General features: G+C 42.4%; 1 protein-coding gene across 1 annotated transcript in view; it reads left to right on the top strand.

Moving 5' to 3' along the window:
• LOC308093067 (transferrin receptor protein 1-like) overlaps window positions 1-18,629 on the top strand; it is a 28,438-nt gene extending 9,809 nt beyond the window's left edge. Inside the window, exons 2-18 of the mRNA XM_080439269.1 lie at window positions 4,206-4,254; window positions 5,511-5,748; window positions 6,923-7,109; window positions 7,732-7,954; window positions 8,817-8,939; window positions 9,116-9,211; window positions 9,379-9,518; window positions 9,727-9,878; window positions 11,028-11,147; window positions 11,538-11,623; window positions 11,900-11,963; window positions 12,349-12,416; window positions 12,555-12,625; window positions 12,899-12,989; window positions 13,127-13,348; window positions 13,474-13,626; window positions 14,123-18,629. Coding sequence (XP_080295395.1) covers window positions 4,222-4,254; window positions 5,511-5,748; window positions 6,923-7,109; window positions 7,732-7,954; window positions 8,817-8,939; window positions 9,116-9,211; window positions 9,379-9,518; window positions 9,727-9,878; window positions 11,028-11,147; window positions 11,538-11,623; window positions 11,900-11,963; window positions 12,349-12,416; window positions 12,555-12,625; window positions 12,899-12,989; window positions 13,127-13,348; window positions 13,474-13,626; window positions 14,123-14,362 — 2,307 coding nt within the window. The 5' untranslated portion in view covers window positions 4,206-4,221 and the 3' untranslated portion in view covers window positions 14,363-18,629. The remainder of the gene's footprint in view (window positions 1-4,205; window positions 4,255-5,510; window positions 5,749-6,922; window positions 7,110-7,731; window positions 7,955-8,816; window positions 8,940-9,115; window positions 9,212-9,378; window positions 9,519-9,726; window positions 9,879-11,027; window positions 11,148-11,537; window positions 11,624-11,899; window positions 11,964-12,348; window positions 12,417-12,554; window positions 12,626-12,898; window positions 12,990-13,126; window positions 13,349-13,473; window positions 13,627-14,122) is intronic.
• Window positions 18,630-20,102: the final 1,473 nt, after the last annotated feature.

Here is a 20,102-nt window from a genome sequence, read left to right as displayed (position 1 = left end):
GACTTGTGCTCCGAGGAGCACATTTTGTAGTTTTTCTTTCTTTTTAAGGTATTTCAAGGGTCTTAAAAGTCACAAGGGTCTTAAAAGTCACTTAAATTGTCACTTCACTGTCATCTGGGGACCCCCACCCCCCCGAAAAACAATCATGTCGTGGGACCCCCCTGGGGACCCCCCTGTCCCGACCCACAGGTTGAGAACCACTGCTCCACAGGATAGTGGTCGTGTTTTGGCTATGCAAGTTGTGCCAGGCTGGCTTCAAGGTTACATATGTCAAGTGGGCCTAAGGGCTAGTCTCGCGTGGCCAGACCGTTGCCTCCCACAGTTTTCAAATGCTTCCAGTCATACAGCATTGGGAGATTGTGGAATAGCTGTCTGGCTACGCGAGACTATTTAAGGGCTAACTGAGGACAAGCTGGCTTCTAAAGTTAGCTACATGCTGCTCAGAATAGCCAAACCCCCTTTAACCACTCAAGCCCCGAAGATCTACTATTTTTTTTAAACAATAAAAATTAAAATATGGGTAAAGAAATGTGGGTGGGGTTTGGACACCTGGCCTATTCGGACTATAGGTTCTTATCGTTGCTGTCGGGTGGAAACATCATAATATGTCCAAAACCGGTACTTTTTAGGGTTCAAGTAAAAAAATGGCAAAAAGATTTAGCTGCTTTTGTGTGACACTTTAGTATGACAAAGTATGAACATGACGTGAACACCCTTCTGGGCCTTAGTCTATACAGGACATTACATTGAAAGTTTGATCAGAAATCAAATCATTGCAGGTCCAGGGTTATGTGTCCCTCTACATCAGTGGTTCCCAAACTTTTTAGCTCAAGACCCAAAAGAGAGATTAGACGTTTGCCCGGGACCCTTAAACGTATTATTATTATTTATGTTTTGGAAATTATTTGATTGTATTTCAGTTTTAATTGATCAAAAGTTGTGATTTCTTTCTGTATTTTTTTTTGGAAATAATATACATATTTTTATGTAAGGGGATATTTACCCGCGACCCATAAAAAGTGTTTGGGAAACAGTGCTCTACATGGCCTTGGAGTTCACTGAGGTTGCAACACTAGAAGGTTTTGCCAGCATGCAGTCTGCTCTCACTCTTATGCCATGTCCTGTTTGAATACTCCTCCCATTGGAGTAGCACGTGTTTCTAGAGGTCATTAAAAGGCTTGTGTCTCTGCAGCAGACTGATCAGACGGTCTAATTAATTGTGATGTTTTTATTTATTTAAATATTCCTCTATTAGTAGTTAGACAATGGACAAGCGATGACCGTATAAAAGAGAGAGAAAAATATGTGCGCAAACTGTGCCCAATTAGAACACGGCATTTTGAATATTGTTTGAACGTTAGCCCACTGAGCCAACACAATGCCCTCAGTTCAGCAGTGGCAGCTCTCCACTGGCATAATGACTGGTCAAAATTAACGAGGATTCTCTCTTCTCTCACAGATTTATTTAGTCCAAAGTTCCAGAAATGAGTAGTTTAGTTTTTATGCCCGGTAGTCTTTAGTCCTCCATAGAAAAAGTTCATTGTTTATAGCATTTCGATTGGCCTACTTGTGATTGTTGATAAGAACAGAGGTGTTTGAATAGATGTGAGACGGTTTTGTTCTTGTGAAGGTCAGACCAGGGTACAGAACATGAATACTGTTCAATCTGTCAAGGGAAACTGCTGCTACTTTACTTTTACAGCCGGTTTCACGCTTGATTTCAGAACTTTCAGAATCACTTTATTGCCAGTGCAGTATGTAGGAAATGCAGGAATTTGTTCAGAAATGTTGTTGTATGAAAAGCTTTTTTTGTGGGGAGTTGTGGGAAGAGAGTAGAGGTTAGAGGTTACAGCTAGGGTCGAGGCTGAAGGTGTGTGAAACGTTTTATGGGAAGGCCTGTTTTAGAGAGGTTTTTATGGTCATCACGGTCAGGGTGCACAAGGGTTATTTGCAAAGGAGTGGAATGTCTGGGACATCATTTGGGCGACTTGTTTTTGATGAATAGGTTTACTATTTCCCATTTTGCGTAGGAGGACAGGCCATCGAACAAATAATTCAACCACTCGAACCCTAGCGTCCCTATTCTGTGCATGTCATAATAGGCGAACATTCTGCAAAAATAGCAGATCTACAAGCTCACAGTCTCACACCGTGGCACGATGCGTTAGCTTGTAGATTGGCTGTTTTCGGCAACGAGATTTGGTGTAGACGGAGTAAATAAGGGGGCCAAGGATAGAGCCCTGGGCGTGGGCAACCCCGGTTAACGAAGTATATAGGGTTTCAGTGGTTCACTTTTTGTAAAGGAGAAGTGCAACAACTATTGTGCATTATTTTTGTGTAACACTGTGGTTGTTGAGTTAACCCATTAAGACCTGAGGTCGAGTCTAAAATGTCTTCTAAATGTCTTCTGAAACAGTTTTCTTAAAAAACTTATGTTGCTATATCAGTGGTGCTCAAACTTTGTTCATATCAAGGACCCCCAAAATGATATGCATTTGGCCGCGGACCCCCATCTCAAAATATTTCGTTCCAGACCCCAGAAGCAAAGATTTGAGTTGAAAATGTTTGCTTTAAACATATATATATATATTCAAATATGTATTTATATTATATTTAAAAAATGGCAGATCTGCAAGCTCATAGCGTGGCACTAAGTGACACGCTGTGAGCTTGTATATCTGCTATGCAATTTTGAAAAATTGTGACACACACGGATGCTTTCCTTGTTTCGATGGGTTAGAGATGTTACTTCCCTTGTGCAATTTATTAAAATAGTCAAGTGAAACTATAATTGCACACCTGTCACTGGAGTTGTAACTGCAGTGTGTGCATTTGCACACATTTACAGAATCCTCTCAATTAACAAGGTCTGATAAACTGAGATAGCAGTGGTTTTAACTTCCGACAGTGTACAAGTTAAGGGTCCATTTGTACACTGTCGGAGTTAAATGAACACTAAGGATTTTTTTTACAGCGTATAGATTGGTGTCTCAGAGATGAGGAATTGTAACAAATGGGGGTCTGTGTGTGGCCTAATGCATATCAAACTGGGGATCCTTGTCCTTGACATGAAAAAGTTTGAGAACCACTTGCGTATAGTATTCGTGTGGCTTGAAGCAGCACGTCCCTGTACAACCTTCTTCTCACGGCATCTTTACCTGCACCGCTCTCGTAACACCGGGCAGGCGTTATGAGATTTCAAGAAAAATATACAGCAGTTTTGCATTTCAGGTCTCGTCTCTTTTTCAATGGAAGCCCCTGTTTTCCTTGGCTCATCTGCTGAATGGAAACCCACGGGGGGGAGTTGTTTTTTCTGTCATTGTAGTCTCCTGGCTGTGTGGACTTCACATGGAGGCATGGAGTCTGCCTTGACTTCAAGGCGCTGGAAACTGGCCTTTTGTGTCTGGGAACAGTGCTGCCTTTCTAGTTTGACACCATAGGAAACCCCATGGATGTTTGGACAGGAGCGGGGCGCACTCTTTGGACACCCCGTTATTCCTAGAAATGAAATGGCATATGATATGAGCATGCTGTATGTCAATGAAATGTTAACCACTTAACCACTTATAACCCCATTGTTGACGGTGGTCCCCTAGGGGTCTGTACTTGGGCCCCCTCTTTTTTCCCCTCTACAGTGTACATCAAATCTCTTCGCCTTGCGAGGTGTCAAACATCTGCCATTTTGCCCAAATGTTCGCCTTTTTTTCACAGAATGTTTGCCTATTATGACATGCCCAGAATAGGGACACTAGGCTTCATGTGGTTAAGTACTATTCGGTAATAATGGCTTCAAGCCCACAATGCGCCGAGAGGTGACGCGTGGTCAGCTTGTTAGATATGAAACTTAAAAAAAGAAAAAATGCCTATAATGTCATGCCCAAAATAGGGACGCGAGTTGAAAAAGTGGTTAATAGCCATGTACCATGGAGTTTCACAAGACAGGTGATTGAGTTTAAAAAAAGATATATATTCTTTGGCCTTTTCGGCCTTTTATTGATAGTACACAGTGGAGACGGACAGGAAACAGGGAGAGAGAGACTGGGAGTGACACGCAGCAAAGGTCATCAAGATAGGGATTCGAACCATTAGAGAGCCTGTATGTGGTATTCGCCTGGACCGCTAGGCCAGCAGGCGCCCCCAGGTGGTTGAGTTTTGGCCTTGATCTTGACCCCTTCACTCAATATTTTTCATGTTTTCTTTTTCAGACACTGAGAAGCAACAATGGACCAAGCAAGGTCAACAATATCCAAAATTGTGAGTATACATTTAAATTTCAAAATGGTGAGCCTCTGTTTGAAAAGCTGACCTTGCACTAATGGAGTCATTTTATCCCAGTATTACTGAGTCTTAAAAATAGCGCTACAGTACTTTACCAGTGTTTCCCCTATATGCATTAAGCAGTGGCGGGCCGCCACCCCTTAAATCCGACCGCCACAGTATGATTTTTTCTGAACAGAAGAAATTATATCAATGCTCAAATGCTCTCAGGCAGTATATTTTCCTAAATCTGGAGACAATTCATATGTAAACTACACAGATTATTACTGTGCACATGTTCTATATAAGATATAAGACTTATTGTTTGAGCATAAATATGCATTTTGAGAACCCAAAACCCCCCCAAAAAATGTGCATGCGCGCTTTGCAAAGGGGAAACACTGACTTTACTTTTACTTTTATCGCGAGTCACAGTGGAGTTATTTCACATACACGTTACAAGAATACGGGGGAGAAAGAAAGCTCGACGACAGTTTATTTGAACTCAATACCAGCTTATACTTCTGTGAGTACGAGTGCTTTATTTACTTTATTACTTTATTACTTTATTATCAATCGATCTTGCTACAGTACTTATTTTTCCTGTTTGTGTCTGGCTTAATGCCAGGCATGTCGAGTAGGACGCTGACTGGTTGACAACATTAATATACTTATTTAAAGCAGATGAGCAAACGGCACCACATCGATAGATGTACGGCACACAATGAATGAATTAATGAATGTAATTAAAGTAGGCTATGCGCATGTGGTCACAGGTGGTCTTAAGAAAGCTTTTGAGCGCAACATTAGAGGAGTAGCGCATTTTGTTATACAATGGATCAGTTTTCATACACTAAAAAAAGAAATTCGCTTGTCAAATGGAGACCAAAAATAGCTGATCTATAAGCTTGGTACACGTATCGATGCAACGATTTGTGAGCTGAGCTTGTAGATTTGCTATTTTCGGCTAGTGGCACAGTCGTTCAACGGAGCATTACTCGTCTATATTGTTCACGTCGTTACTACAGCAACCAATGTACTGTAGATAAGTAGACAATGTTTCAATACTCAAATCCGATCTGATCACTTACAAATACCATTGCGGACACTAGTCGGTCCTGAAGATCATAGTTGAGAAACAAATCGTTTTGCCCCACAGTCTGAACAGAGCCTTAAAACACACTCTGACTGCAGACACTGAAAAAAAAAACACTCCTCTCATCGCTTCATCTGCCCTTGTTTCATGTCAACAGTTCAACGGGGAGCCGCGCTCCTACACGCGCTTCAACCTCACCCAGAACATGGAGGGCGACAACAGCCAGGTGGAGATGAAGCTGTCCTCAGACATGGACGAGGAGGTGGGGGGCAACGGCGTGGGCGACCACCTCAACCACACCGCCGCCAACGGCCCCTACGTGGCCCGCAAGCCTGGCCGCACGCCCAAGAACCTCTGCTTCATGGCAGCCACCACCCTCCTCATATTCATCATCGGTAAGAGAGGGGAAGGTGAAGAGGTGTGAATCGTTGCTGTCGGGCAGAAACCTCGTCTTATTTCCATATTTTAACCATATTTTGTGTTTTTTCGTAAATTAACGCCCTTCATCATTCTACAGCGTCACACAAACGTATCAAAAGTAGCAGATCTACAAGCTCAAAACATTGCGACGCGTTTCGAGCTTATAGATCTGCTACTTTTGCTATTTTTGAATTTGAATCCAGAAAAGTAACAGTTTTGGACATAATGAGGTTTCCACCCGACAGAGACGAAATGAGGGTTTGGTGCAGGGATGTACCAGAGCCCCCCCGTCTAGCTTAAACCTCTGGCAAAATGCCTAATATTGCTTGGCAACAAAATTATAGCTCCATGAAATGAGAGCTAATTCACTGGAGGTTCCACCAGACCTCCAGTGTTGCAAAGCTTTTAGCCTTGCTACACTGGAAGGTTGTGGCTCTTGGTGATGGACTCCTGTGAGATATATATAATGGACAGCGAAGTGGCAGTGGAATGACTTGGGGGTGATATTAACGTGAGACCTTATGTTGTCAGTCAGCAGTATTGTATTACAATATGCCAGTGCTGACTTTGAGGTTTAGGACGTAATCGAATGCCGCCCTTCTGTCCTCCATCTGTGCCCTTTTGTCTCTCTCTATGTGTCATCGTGATCCTCGTCTTCATCTGAACCCGTCATTGTGATCCCCCCCCCTCCCCCTCTGAACTTTTCGTTGACGATTGATTGTCGTACAAATTAGTTGCGATTAATGTTAATTGTGTTTTTGACATTGAACATTGGAACGTATAAATCAATGTTACCTTTATGTTTGCATTTTAGCTTTTGTAAGCCAACATTGCACAGGGATATGACAGATACTGTATGACAAATAATTGAAATATGCAAAGAAATCATTACTGGTACCAATAATCAAAATAAAATAATACCATGGCCGAAACAGGCTTTGCATTTAATAATTTTGTACTTGCTAAAATAGCCAACCTACAAGCTCATAAAATAGCGGCTGTTTTGCCACAGATTAATACAGATGAATGGAAACAATTCTGACAATTATGCAAAGTATATATGACGATCACAAATAATTGCGCTCAAGCGATTTTGTAATGACTGTGACAAAGGCCGACTTCTGATCAACCTTCCAACCTACCCCCCAGGCTACTTGATTGGCTACCTGTGTCATCGAAAGAAGGACTTGGCTCCCAGCTGTGCAGAGGCCCAGGTGTCCTTTGACGACGCCCCGTTTATCCACGAGACAGGCGCCGCCCCCCTCATGGACTGGGACGACGTCAAGAGTCTTCTCGCCAATAAACTCACTCCATCCAACTTTGAAGCTGCCTTCAGGTAACCACGTAGCTCCTAAGACAATGTGCCGTGAAGCGTTGAAGTCAAACCAAATGCTTAACAACCGTTTTTCATTTGCAGTACCAGAACCTTTTTTTGGTAATCCTGTTTCTGTAATATTGTACTGAAGTATGATGTCAAAGACATGACCCCTGGGTCGTAAAGGAAATGTCTCATTCAAAAATCATTTTTTTGGTATCGCTTAATGTAAGAACTGTGTTCCCCCCAGAGAAACGCATGCAGTCAGGAAGCTTGCTCGACTATATTAGTTTATTCTATGATATTTAGCTATATCTTGTACAGTCTGTGATTTGTAGGCAGGCTTGTATTTTTGGCCTATTGGGATAAATTAGTAAATGTCCGGTGTCAGGTTATGCTTTGTAAAATACCTGGACTAATCTTAACTGTTGGAACATAGTTCTTATTAAGTGATAAAAAAAAACAAGAAAAGTCCATGTTTGAATGTATTTGTGACCCACGGGGCGTGGCTTTTACATCAGGCCTTTGGTACTCCATATAGAATATTTTTGCTCGTTTCTGAACAAGATGGCTAACTCCTTGTCTGCCCCCCTCTCTCTCCACGTTCTGTCTCTGGTGTCATGTTGTTTCCTCGCCACTGCAGTGAGTTTGCCAGTAACAGCCACCAGGCTGGTTCTTTTGGCGACGAGGCGCTGGGGAACAAGGTGATGAGGAGGTTCAAACAGTACGGCATGCAGACCTGGAACGATGAGCATTTTGTGAAGATCCAGGAACTCCCGGCCTCCGGCTACAACAAGGTGTCTTTCAAAGAGAAGGAAGAACGTCTCAGCGGATTCCTGTCCTACAGCGCCGCTGGAACAGCAACGGTATAGATCTATTCTGTCTGTCTGAATGTATACTGTGTCTTTGATGCAGTGGTGCTCAAAGTGGGGTCTGGGGACCCCCCCCCAGAGTTTCTTGAGGGGGTTACAGGGGGCTCCCGGCAAAATATGTTAATATAGCTTAAAAATCGGTTTGAATACGTTAACCCTATATACATTGGCTATTTGAAAATGGCAGATCTACAAGCTCACAACCCATCACAGTGCGACGCGTTGTGAGCTCGTACAGTGTAGTGGTGTTTTGGTCGTTGGACGGGACACCACGGCGTGTGGCCAGTATCTTTTCACGCGCATGTACCGTGCGGTACATGCCCTAACCCACATTACGGTGCACAAGCGTGCACGCCACCGCCGTACCGCCGGAAAAAAATCACCATTACACCACTGACTATTTTTTTGTATATTTTGTATATTTTTGGGTCAATTTTTTAACTACACAAATCTTGTATGGGGTGTCCCTGGCACGGGATATTTTCAGATGACATACCTAAAGATTTACGTATGTCTGTGTTCTCTGTTTTATATGAGAAGTAAGTCTCTGACTTTGTTGTGTTTTTATCCTTGATTGTCGACTAACCACAACCACAACCACAGCAACACTACCTCTCTTCCATAGAAACTGTGGTCTAACGTCTCCAGCTTCTGATGAAATTCTTGATGCATGCACTCACTTTGCAACCATACTGTACATTGCAGTACATGCATGCAAGTGATAGCAGGCTGAATGAATGGACTGCAATGTATGGTCTGCAGTAATTTAAAGTATAACACGAGGGTTAGTCAATGGACTAAACATGCCTGACCACCAGTATTGTCCATTAAACACCAGGACTTTGTCTTGTTCCAGGGTGCTGTCCTCTACGCATACTACGGGCAGACCAGTGACTTCAGTTTTCTGAAGAACAAGAACCTCAACATGACTGGCAGGGTTATCCTGGTCAGAGCTGGCAAGATCAGCTTTGCTGAGAAGGTGGGTGGTATGTTGCTATAGATGAGGGCTGTTGATTATGAAAAAAACGTTGAGCATTCATTCCTTTTTCCCGTTTCTACAATGTATAAATCCTTGAGTGAAGTGAAAAAATGTGTTCTTCATTTTCTAGACCTTATTTTTTTTTTCTCAATTCCTCTTTCAAACTGCATTTCTAGGTTGCGAACGCTGCCAGTATGAATGCCGCCGCTGTGTTGATCTACCCAGATCCTGCTGACTACCCCATTGGACTAGAAACGCAGCTCTATGGACATGTGAGTTTAAAGACATTTGGATTTTGAATATTATGGCTCCTTTGCATAGTGGAGAGAGAGAGAGATGAGGCATTTTTCATGGACTGTTGCAAGTTGAACCAGAAGACCACCCCTTCATCGCTACATTTTTTCATCAGTTGTCTGCCCTTCCTCTCTCTCTGTCTCAGGTCCACTTGGGTTCCGGGGACCCCTACACCCCTGGTTTCCCCTCCTTCAACCACACCCAGTTCCCTCCTCTCAAGTCATCGGGCCTGCCCGAGATCCTGGCCCAGACCATCTCTGGCAGCATGGGTGTCAACATTCTGAGGTAGGGCCTGAAACTGCCCTTGAAATGTAAACCTGTTTACGTTGAGGTTTATTGGGGTTTAAATGGGTATTGCTTTCCTTTTCATACTGGACAGTGTGGCTTGTAACTGATTATCTTTATTTTGTGGTATTGCTATTTTTACTTAAGTAAAATGCTTATGCTTGTGCGATTACTTTATTGTAATGCTATTTTATTTTGTGTCCTGAAGGCAACTGGGCGGTGAGGCTGTACCTAGTGAGTGGGGAGGCATAAGCAAACTGGGGGACGAGAACGACATGGTTACGGTGGAAGTGAACAACATACTGACCCAGAAGAACATCAACAATGTCTTTGGTGTGATCAAAGGCTATGTGGATCCAGGTACAATAATAATAATAATAATAATAATAATAGCTCAGACTTATGTAGCGCTTTTCTAAGTACCCAAAGTCGCTTTACATAAGGAATGGAAGGAACCAACTTAAATAAGAGAAAACGAAAACAATAAAGACATAAGTGCTAGATTAAAAACCATAAAAAGTTAAGCATGGGTTGAGGAGACATCCTAACTAGACCTCAACTGGGAATGACTATCCTGAAGACATGTGTTTTAAGTGTGGTTTTGAAGGGAGGGAGGGGCGTCTTTAATATGGTTGGGGAGTGCGTTCCAGAGGGAGGGGGCAGCAACAACAGAGAAAGCCCTGTCCCCCCAGGTACGGTACTTGGCCTTGGGGACCTCCAAGAGGTTGGCTTCACTGGACCTGTCCTGAGGGAACGGGAGGGGACGTAAGGTGTGAGAAGATCAGAGAGTTGGGGGGTGCAACACTCTCTCATTCTACATCTTCAAAAATCAACAGTGGCTCTCAAACCTTTTAATTTCAATGTCCCCCAGATTCGTATGCATTAGGCCACAGACCCCGATAACTCAGAGTTACAGACATGCAAGGGTCATTTTGATTCCTAACTATCAATCATTTAGTTTGAACCACTGATGTACAACACTTACAGTATGCTTTCAGCGACATCCTCGAACGATTGAGCAGCCACACCAGTTGGGAACTATATAGTTTTTTTATTCCGTAAGGAAGGATTCAGAAATAGGTGGGATTGTAGTACCTTTGGGAGTGCAATGGCACTAGACCTAGATAACGCACAGAGAGGATAACACTATCACTACTTACCCTGTCAACTAGGTCAGGGGTCAGAAATATTCATATTTGAACTGGGGACCCCTCAAAATAATCATATTTGAACTGGGGACCCCCCACCCTGACAATCACTTGGAATTGTAGGAGTTGACACATCCAATTTAGTTTGACTCGGTTCCACAGATAAATATTGTTAAAATAGCAGATCTACAAGCTCACAACGCCTCGTTTGAGCTTGTAGATCGACAATTTTTGCCTCTTTCTTACATTATTTGATTTTCACCATTACTGTAGGATTGGAAAACAGATTTAACAGCTGACTCGCAATGACCCTTTGTCAACGTTGTTCACACTCTGCCAACTGCACCTCCTTTCTCCTCAGACCGTTATGTGGTTCTCGGTGCCCAGAGGGATGCGTGGGGTGCGGGCTTCGCCAAATCTACCGTGGGCACCAGTGTCCTGGTCGAACTGGCACGCTGCATCTCCGAAATGGTGAAGAAAGGTGAGTCTCACGTGCCAATTTGGAAGCTGCACTTTTTTTCACCAAAATATGAAACCAAATGAAAGCTCTAAGCTGTGGTGTTAGTATAGTCTGTGTAATATTAGGTTTTGCAGTTGCACTTCAAGGGAGTTCTGTAAACTCATGTATTTTGTTAATCTAGTCTGATGTTAAGCTTTTAATGTCATCACTGCATTATTGTATCAACGTAAATTTGATGCTATGTATTGGTATTCATACTTTGCAATAAAGTGTAATTGTAAAAAAAAGGGAAAAAATGCTAATAGCAGATAATGGGACTCATATAAAGGAAATAAGCAGACATAAATCTTTCCTGGACACTGGATATGCTGTGCATTGATAATGTAATGGCATTCATACCGCTCCACACAGATGGATTCAAGCCGAGGAGGAGCATTGTGTTTGCTAGCTGGAGTGGCGGGGAATATGGGAACATTGGTGCCACCGAGTGGTTGGAGGTGAGAACTGCACATTCACGTCGGCAGATGAAAGATTTCACTTTAATTTTTTTTGGCACTGGAACAACTCGGACGATTTGAGCTAAAAAAAAACAAGTCTCAAATCGTCCGAGTTGCTCCAGTGCCAATTCTTTATTCAGTCTTACTTGTCCGCTCCTGAGACGCACCGGATCAGCCTGATTTTGGCTTGAGGCGTTGTTAAATATCCCTTTAATGATGTTTGTCCTTGTTTAGATTTGTATTCTCTATTTGGTAACCATTTCTTTGTTTGTCTAGGGTTATCTGTCTTCTTTGAACATGAAAGCCTTCTCATACATCAACCTGGATGGCGTTGTTACAGGTATGTGTGTGTAAGCATTTTGCCTTTTTTGATTCTTGTCATTATGCAAATGACCCCATGTGTAAATTCCTCGTCACTGCTGACCCCTACTGTTGGTTTTAATTCTCCTCCAATACACAATATGAGCCCCAGATTCCAATAGCCACATTTCTGCATCCTTCTCCTCTGTCCTTCAGCATGGTGGAGTTACAGTAAAATTGGTGACCTGTCGAAATATGTGACCCATCTTGTCGACTTTGCATAACGCACATTGATTAATTTGTTAAATGCAAAAGGCCTTTGCTGTGCATGTCCCAGACGTTTCCAAAGACTATATAAAATAACAATACTCAAAAGAAACCTAACGTTGGGGGTAATGTTTTAAATGTGTGTTTTTCTTATCCAGGTCAGAATGGATTCAAAGCCTCAGCCAGTCCCATGATGTACACCCTCATTGAGAGCACTCTGAAAGAGGTAAGAGCAGTGGTGTAAAAGTAACTTAGTACATGTACTCAAGTACTGTACTTAAAGACAACTTTGAGTTTTTTTTGTTAATATAAGTTGCAGTTTAAGTTATTTTATGTCAGACTGTCTTATGTGGTCTTCTCTTAGGTGAAGGCCCCCAATAACCCTGCTGTGACCCTCTATGAACAGCATGCCAAGGGCAACTGGGAGGCTAATGTGTAAGTTGGGCTTTGGGGGGGATCAATTAGTCAATCAATCAAACTGTATTGCTACATCACAGTTACAAGTAAAAGGGGGTGCAATCCTAGTTTGTGCAGAGAGAATAGAATGAACACTTAAAGTGCATAAAAGGTTTAAAATCAGTGTCATGTGGATTGGACAGTAGATTTGCCGCCATCGTTATCGACATAAGGGGTCATTGCAATGTCCCCTCTCCATTTGGAGATAGAACTTGTGGATTTTTAAAAAATCACATGTTTGATGTCCTCCAGCCTAGAGTCTCTGCAAGTGGACGATCCTGCTTACCCGTTCCTCACCTTCACAGGCGTTCCCTCTGCCTCCTTTCGACTGTCTTCCACTTCGGTATGTTGACCCATTTCAATAATCTATTTTTTTTTTTTTTTTTTTTTTACATTTACAAGACGGTGATGATTTAGTTATGAACTAGTTGGTTTACTGTAGTTCCTGAAACACCTCTATACCTATACTTCTCTTTGCAGGACTACCCGTACTTCGGCACTATGCTGGACACCCGTAAGAATCTGGACTCCATTACCTCCAGCCAGACCCCTCGGATGACCGTGGCAGCGGCCCAGTTTGCAGGCCAAATGGCTCTGAGGCTGGTCCACGACCACCTGCTGAAACTGAGCGTCCAGAAATACGAGAACATCATCCGCGCGAAGGTGCTCGACATCAACCGCAAAGTGAAGGCTGTTCAGCGGGTGAGAGTCTGCAGTTCTTGGTTGGTTTTGGTTTCCTTGCATCCAGAAGGGCCAAGACCAACTGCTAGTCTTCTCTCTTGAAGCACAAAATGTTTCGGTCGTGACATTTTCCTTTGTGCTTCCAGATGCGGCCTGATCTCCAGGCCCTGACGGTGCAGTGGCTGATCACAGCGTCTGGATCCTACAACCGTGCCTCTCGCAGCCTGCAAACTGACTTGACCAACAGTGACCTGGAGGACATTGAGATGTGCCGCATAATCAATGACCGTATCATGAGGGTAAGAAAGAAGAAATTATGATTTAATTTAGTGTGATCTTTTGAGTCCTATTATGAAATGGTCTGACATGATGCTATTTATCCTGTGGATTATAATCATCTCTGTCAGGTGGAATGTATGTCCAAAACTGTTACTTTTCAGGATTCAAATAAAGAAAAATTGTCATAGCCGTTTTGAGCTCGTCGATCTGCAATGTTTTAATGCTTTTGTGTGACGTTGTAGTATGATAAAGTAGGTCATTAATTTACAAAAAAAGTAAAAAATATGGAGGTTTCTGCTCGACGGAATCGAGATTTGAAAAGGCATAAGAGTGTAATAATTGTCAATAACCTGAATGTATTTGAATCCTAATCAAATGACTCCTCAAACGGTGATCATAGAGTGAAATGCTAGATTCAGATGCCTTGCTTCTAGCAGGACAAGTGATGGTGTCTGTATGTATACAGTAGGTGGTATGTGTCTTTGTCCACTCAAAGGTTCCTCTCCGTTCCCATAGGTGGAGAAGAGCTTGCTGTCGCCATACGTGTCTCCCACAAGCAGTCCGTTCCGCCACATCCTGATTGGCTCGGGCCCCCACACACTGAAGGGTCTGTTGGACCACCTGGAAGTCCTCAAGCTCGACAACACGGCCGACGCCAACCTGTTCCGCGAGCAGTTTGCCCTGGCCACCTGGACCATTCAGGGATGTGCCAACGCACTGGCAGGGGACATCTGGTCTCTGGATAACGAAGTCTAAAAAGGGCCTGTTACAATTGGTTGCGCGCCGGTTGTCGCGCACAGAAAATAGTGGATCTACAATCTCACAACGCATCGTGATTTGATGCGTTGTGAGCTTGTAGATCGGCTCATTTCGCTGCGTGACGCCGGCGCGCAACCAAAGTATAAATTTGGCTTGTTAATTCTGCCTCGTCCATGGTTTGGCCCACCTAACAACACAACTACTGTCAGTAACCACGTTGATGACAATAATGAACTGCAGGTGTAGGGAACTTTTGGTAACTTCAAAAAAATTAATAAAAATGAATTAGTCGCAGTGTTCCTAAAATAGATTAGATGTTACAAAATATGTTAATGTTACAGTTATCGCCCCTCTCTTATATACACTCCACTGTAATGTACTACGAAGCACCCTTCTCTGAAATTCTGCAGAAAGCAGTTCAGCTGCCTTTTCAAGACAAAAGCTAGCTCAATTGTTTGGGGGGATTGTTATCGAAAGGCCAGTACATTTGCGCTCTTTGCAGTGAATTTCACCTCCCTGATTCTGCCTGTCCCATGGTTTAGCTGACCTAATACAACTGTCAGTTTGAAAAACACACTAAGTCACGTTGACCATGACAAACTGCAGGTATAGGGAACTTTCAGGAATTTAAAAGAATAATAATAAAATAAATCAAGATAATGCAAGTCGAGCGCCAATAAGTAAGACATTCGTGACTTGTTTAAGGTCTTAACGTTCATTCCAAAAAAAAACACACAAAAGGATGGAAATATATATGTTATCAAAAGGCCAGTACATTTGCGCACTTTGCAGTGTCTTACAATTTTTACATATGGTATTCAATATCACACCTCACATACTGTGGTGCTAGTAACAACTACCTTACACATGGCCAAATTACCTGGCAGCACTACTTTGTTTGGTCTTACAGACCATGAAGAAATTGCTGAATGTAGTGAAATGGATGCTTTTTCATCATAATCTCTTAAGCAGTTGCAGCTGTTACTTCCACTGCTGAAGCCTCACATTGGATTGAAACCTGGGTGGGTTCATACTGGCAGCTGGAATTGTGTTATTTGTGCTGGAAATTGCTGCTAGAGGCATTGTCAAGAGATTCTGACATTGTTAAGGGGACTGAACCGTATTTTGAGGTAGTGTTATTGACAGAGTATGCCTGCAAAGTACCCTCAAATGAGACAATCTGCTGTTACTTAGTACTACTATGTAAAGTCTCCCGACGGTGCTCAATTGATCTCTTAACGCAAGAACGGACACTGACCGACTCACACCATACAGTAGGTGGCGCTCGTTCATCCCGCCCCGAACGTGATTTATCTTGCCGAGCCGCCTGCGACAGCCAACCTGCTGACAACGAGAACAAACCTCTTCCAGCCTCTGGAAAAAAAACGGGGGTGTGCGGAGGAAGGTCTTTACCACGTGGCACTGAAACTAATGAAAAAAAACGGGAAAAAAACGTACGTCTATTTATTAGTTTATTTATTTATCAGTGACAGGGATCACTATAAATGGTATTTTTTAACGCCTTTTTTAAAGAAAACCTGTAATTATCGGAAGCAGTGCCTTCCATAATTATGACAGTTATACTGTCGAAATGACAAAAGCAGCATCTGCTAACCGAAGCGTACGTGCCGACCGACAGCCAGTGCTGGACACACTTATCAGCGGCCAGGTCCTCCCACCTTCATCTAAGCTGTTAGATAATGGGACTGATCTGAGAGAAGCACATATTTCTACACTACGCTGCCTCTTTACATGAACACTTTTGGGCTGTGTGTCTTCAGTACTGGTCTCTTGGTGCACGGCACGTGCGCTTCCTGTAAACATTATCGGGAGCAGTGTCTTCCATAATGTGATGAAGAAGACGGTAGTTTTTGCCTACCAAGCGTGTGTCCGTATCGGAGGCAGTGCCCTCCATATTTGACTGTAGAGGGAGGATGTTTTCATTATCGGGAACAGTGTTTCTCATAATGTATGTGTATATACATACAGGTTAACTTTAGCATACAACAGCGCCTGTTGTCCGCATCTTCACAAGCCTTCTTTCTGTGACATTTCATTGTCATGTTATTTGTTTGTTTTTTACAATAAGTTCTGTAGTGAAAAGCCCTCAGGCCCTGGGTCAGGAACAGGGCACTATGTCTTCTGCCCTCGAGCTGATATTGTGACGGGGGTTTGAGCACTGTGGCGGAAGTGCAAGCGCTTCCTGTCTGGGCATTGTCCCGTCTGTTGGCAGTGGTGGAAGAAGTACTCTGAGAGTTGTTACTTAAACATTTTACCTGAGTAAAAGTACAAGAAGTTTCAATACTTCTAGGAGTAGAAGTATTGAAAAATGCTAACGTAAAAGTACCTCAAAATTGTGCTTGACCCATTAAAACTGGGAAAGCATCTGTGCCATTTTAGCCTTTGCTATTCAAAAATGGCAGATATACAAGCTCACAGCACGTCACTTTGTGCCGCGCTGCGAGCTTGTACATCTGCTATTTTTGAACATTTTTGAAAAATCTTGAAAGCTTTTGAAAAATCTTGAAAGCTTTTGAAAAATATTTTTTTAATTACGAAAGAGTTTGAGAACTACTGATTTAGAAGGCATTTGTAGAATCGGCCTCAGGTCTTAATGGGTTAAGTACAGTACTTGAGTAAATGTAACCTCCACCACTGTCTGTTGGCAACAGCCGTGTATTGCCAAAGTGTTCCTGATCGGTGCCAATGCTAGGTGTGAAGGAGCCGTAGAGCTCTTCTTGACCTTGCCGCCTGAGCTTGGCATCTTTAATTCAAATCAAATGCTGTTGGCATTGTAATTAATTTCCTTAATAACCACTTGAACCCTATATCGTCCCTATTCGGGGGGCCAAGCAATCTGTGAAAATTGCTGATCTAACGCGACGCGTAGAGAGCTTGTAGATCGGCCATTTTTCATTACCGAAGATATTTTTTGTAGAGGAAAAACAGGAGTGGGCCTAGTATAGAACCCTGAGGGACTCCGGTCACCTGAGTATATAGGGTTTAAGTGGTTAAGTCATATTTTAAAAAAAAACTGGTCAACTGATCAGAGCGTTTGGATTGGAATATGTCCCTTTTCTTGCAAGATGTTACAAAAAGATGTAGGGCCTCTGCAGTCAAAGCAGAAATGATCTATTACAATCAATACAAAAATGGGTTTTATTTCTTAGGGTTTTTATTGTGTGATTATTCATTATGAAAGTCCTTTTCTGCTCTCTTTTGTTCCACTCTCTTGTTAAAAGGGCTTTACCTGTGCCTTTTCTGTTCAACTGCATCATTTTTGGAGTTCTTGGGAGGATGTACATTTGTAATGTATATGATGATCAACACTTATTTTCAAATCATATAGTTATAGTGACTATATTATTTCTGATGCTTTTCATAGTTGTCTGCCTGCTGTTTTGCTAGAACCAAAAATTGTTTTGGTAAAGGAAGGTCTGCCCCTGGAGGTTACATTTCAGATTGCATTTAAAACCCGCAATATTTATGAGAAGATATGCACAAATACTATTTGTGAGAATTTGATGTCTCAGAAGGACATTTTAAATGAAACCTAATGAATGTAAGAAAATAAGGCCCTCTGTCTGTCTGCTCAAACTGTAGTTTTTTTTTTTGCTCTTGTATTATTTAAGATGTAAGAAACATTCTGTTGTCATTAATTTTTCTTTTCTCCGGGGGGAAAATAGCTCAGCTGTTTTCTTAAGCCTTGGTTCAGAGTTCAGACAAATTGATTTAATTTAAATTACCTTGTAATACCACTAAGAAATAGTATTTTCCTGAAGCATTTGGTAAAATTTTGACTTCAATGATCATTATTCATGAATTCATTAGTCCTCCTGACCAGAAGTTTATAAACCACTTCCCAGACTCAGAATCTGGAATATTAAGATTTTTGCTGAGACAAATTAGTCTCAGTAAATGAGGTGTGTGGTTAATGTCGCGTGTCCCAGCGATTGTAAGGATTCATAAGTACTGGTGTCTCATAGCAAAAATAGCCATATCTACAAGCTCAATGTGTTGCAGTGCGAGGCATTGTGAACTTATTGGCTATTTTCGGCACAACACTGGCATCCAATTTAGTACAAATCTGGCATAACCCACTGAGAAATCAGAAACGTCTCTACCAAGTCTGGCTTTTGACGGATGGTTGAATATTATGTTTGTGTTTTGAAAGTTGTTCTAGGCAATTGTCTTTTTCTGAGACTGTATTACAAACCTGTTGAGCTTATCCTTTTATTTGCTGCATTAAATCAATACAAGATAACCGGTGGTGTTCTCTTTATTTTATGTTCTACACCAGTGGTTCACAAAGTGGGGTCTGGGGACCCCCAGGGATCCTTGAATTGGTGGGTCCAGGGGGTCCCCAGCTAATTGATTGATAGGAACCAAATGGACCATTACAGGTATGTAAGTTAACGCCAAATGTATTTGTTCCATTCGTACTTGGGGTCCGTGGTCTAAGGCATACCAAACGGGGTCCTTGTTATTAAAAAGTTTCAGAACCACTGTTCTTCAATTAAATGCATTTGGAACAATATAATTCAAGGGGGAAGACCACACCTCTCTTCCCCTTATCCCTTGCCCCCATGCTCATCGGACCCTCACCCAACATTCCTTCAGCCTGTCATCTGCTGCTCCTTATTACCCTTTCTGTCATCTGCTCCTCTTTATACCCTTTCATTCATCCCTCCTTCCCCTCATCCCTTCACCCTTCAACCCCTTTACTCCAGGTCATCGCCTGTATTGCTCCATCTGCCTGTTCCACCCCGGGTCCACCCCTCAATGTATTCCCAAAATAAAGAATGAATGAAAATATTTAGCTCTTCACTAGTTAACAGTGTATCTGTACAGTTAAACTACTTGGATATTTGTATCACATGGCATGACTGGCCCTAATATGTATTAAATGAAATGATTAACCAAAATCTACCAATTTTTAAGGGCCTCCATCAGGCCACAAACGGACCTTAGTAGAGGTACTGATGAACAGTTGAGATTAAAGTAGTAGTGGTAAAATAATTGTTTTTAATTATCAGTTGTACAATTACAATTATTTTATCTACAGTCCATAACTAAATAACTTTCAAAAAGTACATCAAGAGATATGTTGCCAAGTAATAGGGCTGGCAAGGCTGGTGTCACTCCACCGCTGCGGCTAGCCCCGCCCCCGGTCGGTGGGGTCAACATCTCCCTTCACTCTGAGGTTCGCTAATAGTAGCCTGCTAGTTGGTGCTCCTTCAGCAGTGTTTCGCCAAAATGGGAATGAATTGTTGTATGAAAACTGTTCCACGGCTTCTCACCATCGACGAGTTGAGAATAAAGGGGCTAAAATGGACAACGGACTAACTTTTCACCGCATTCCCAAATGGAAGCCAGCCAGGTCTCCCGACGTAACAAAGAGACGATGCATGGCTTGGTTGTCATTGATTGATTGAATATTTTATTAGGCAAAAAATGTAAAACAGCACAGTTACATTTAAAATACTTTGTCTAACAGGTCCGTTCATAAAAGTCCTTGCGGACTTTTATGTTTCCAATGAGGGCCTAAGTCACACCTCAGGATCCATGTAGAGAGAGTTATAGGCACTATACGCAACAAGTACCATATATTAAATGGTAGGGTACCCATCACTCTGATGCATACACCTAGCCTGGTTCCAAACAGGCTGATAATCAGGCTAGCATAAACCAGGAGTGGGCAGGACATGACAATCCTTGACAAAGTTGTCTGAGCGTC

Source organism: Gymnoscopelus braueri (genome assembly GCF_963280865.1).
Source record: "Gymnoscopelus braueri genome assembly, chromosome: 10".
Classification (NCBI taxonomy): Eukaryota; Metazoa; Chordata; class Actinopteri; order Myctophiformes; family Myctophidae; genus Gymnoscopelus; species Gymnoscopelus braueri.
This window is presented reverse-complemented; position numbering and strand designations above follow the sequence as displayed.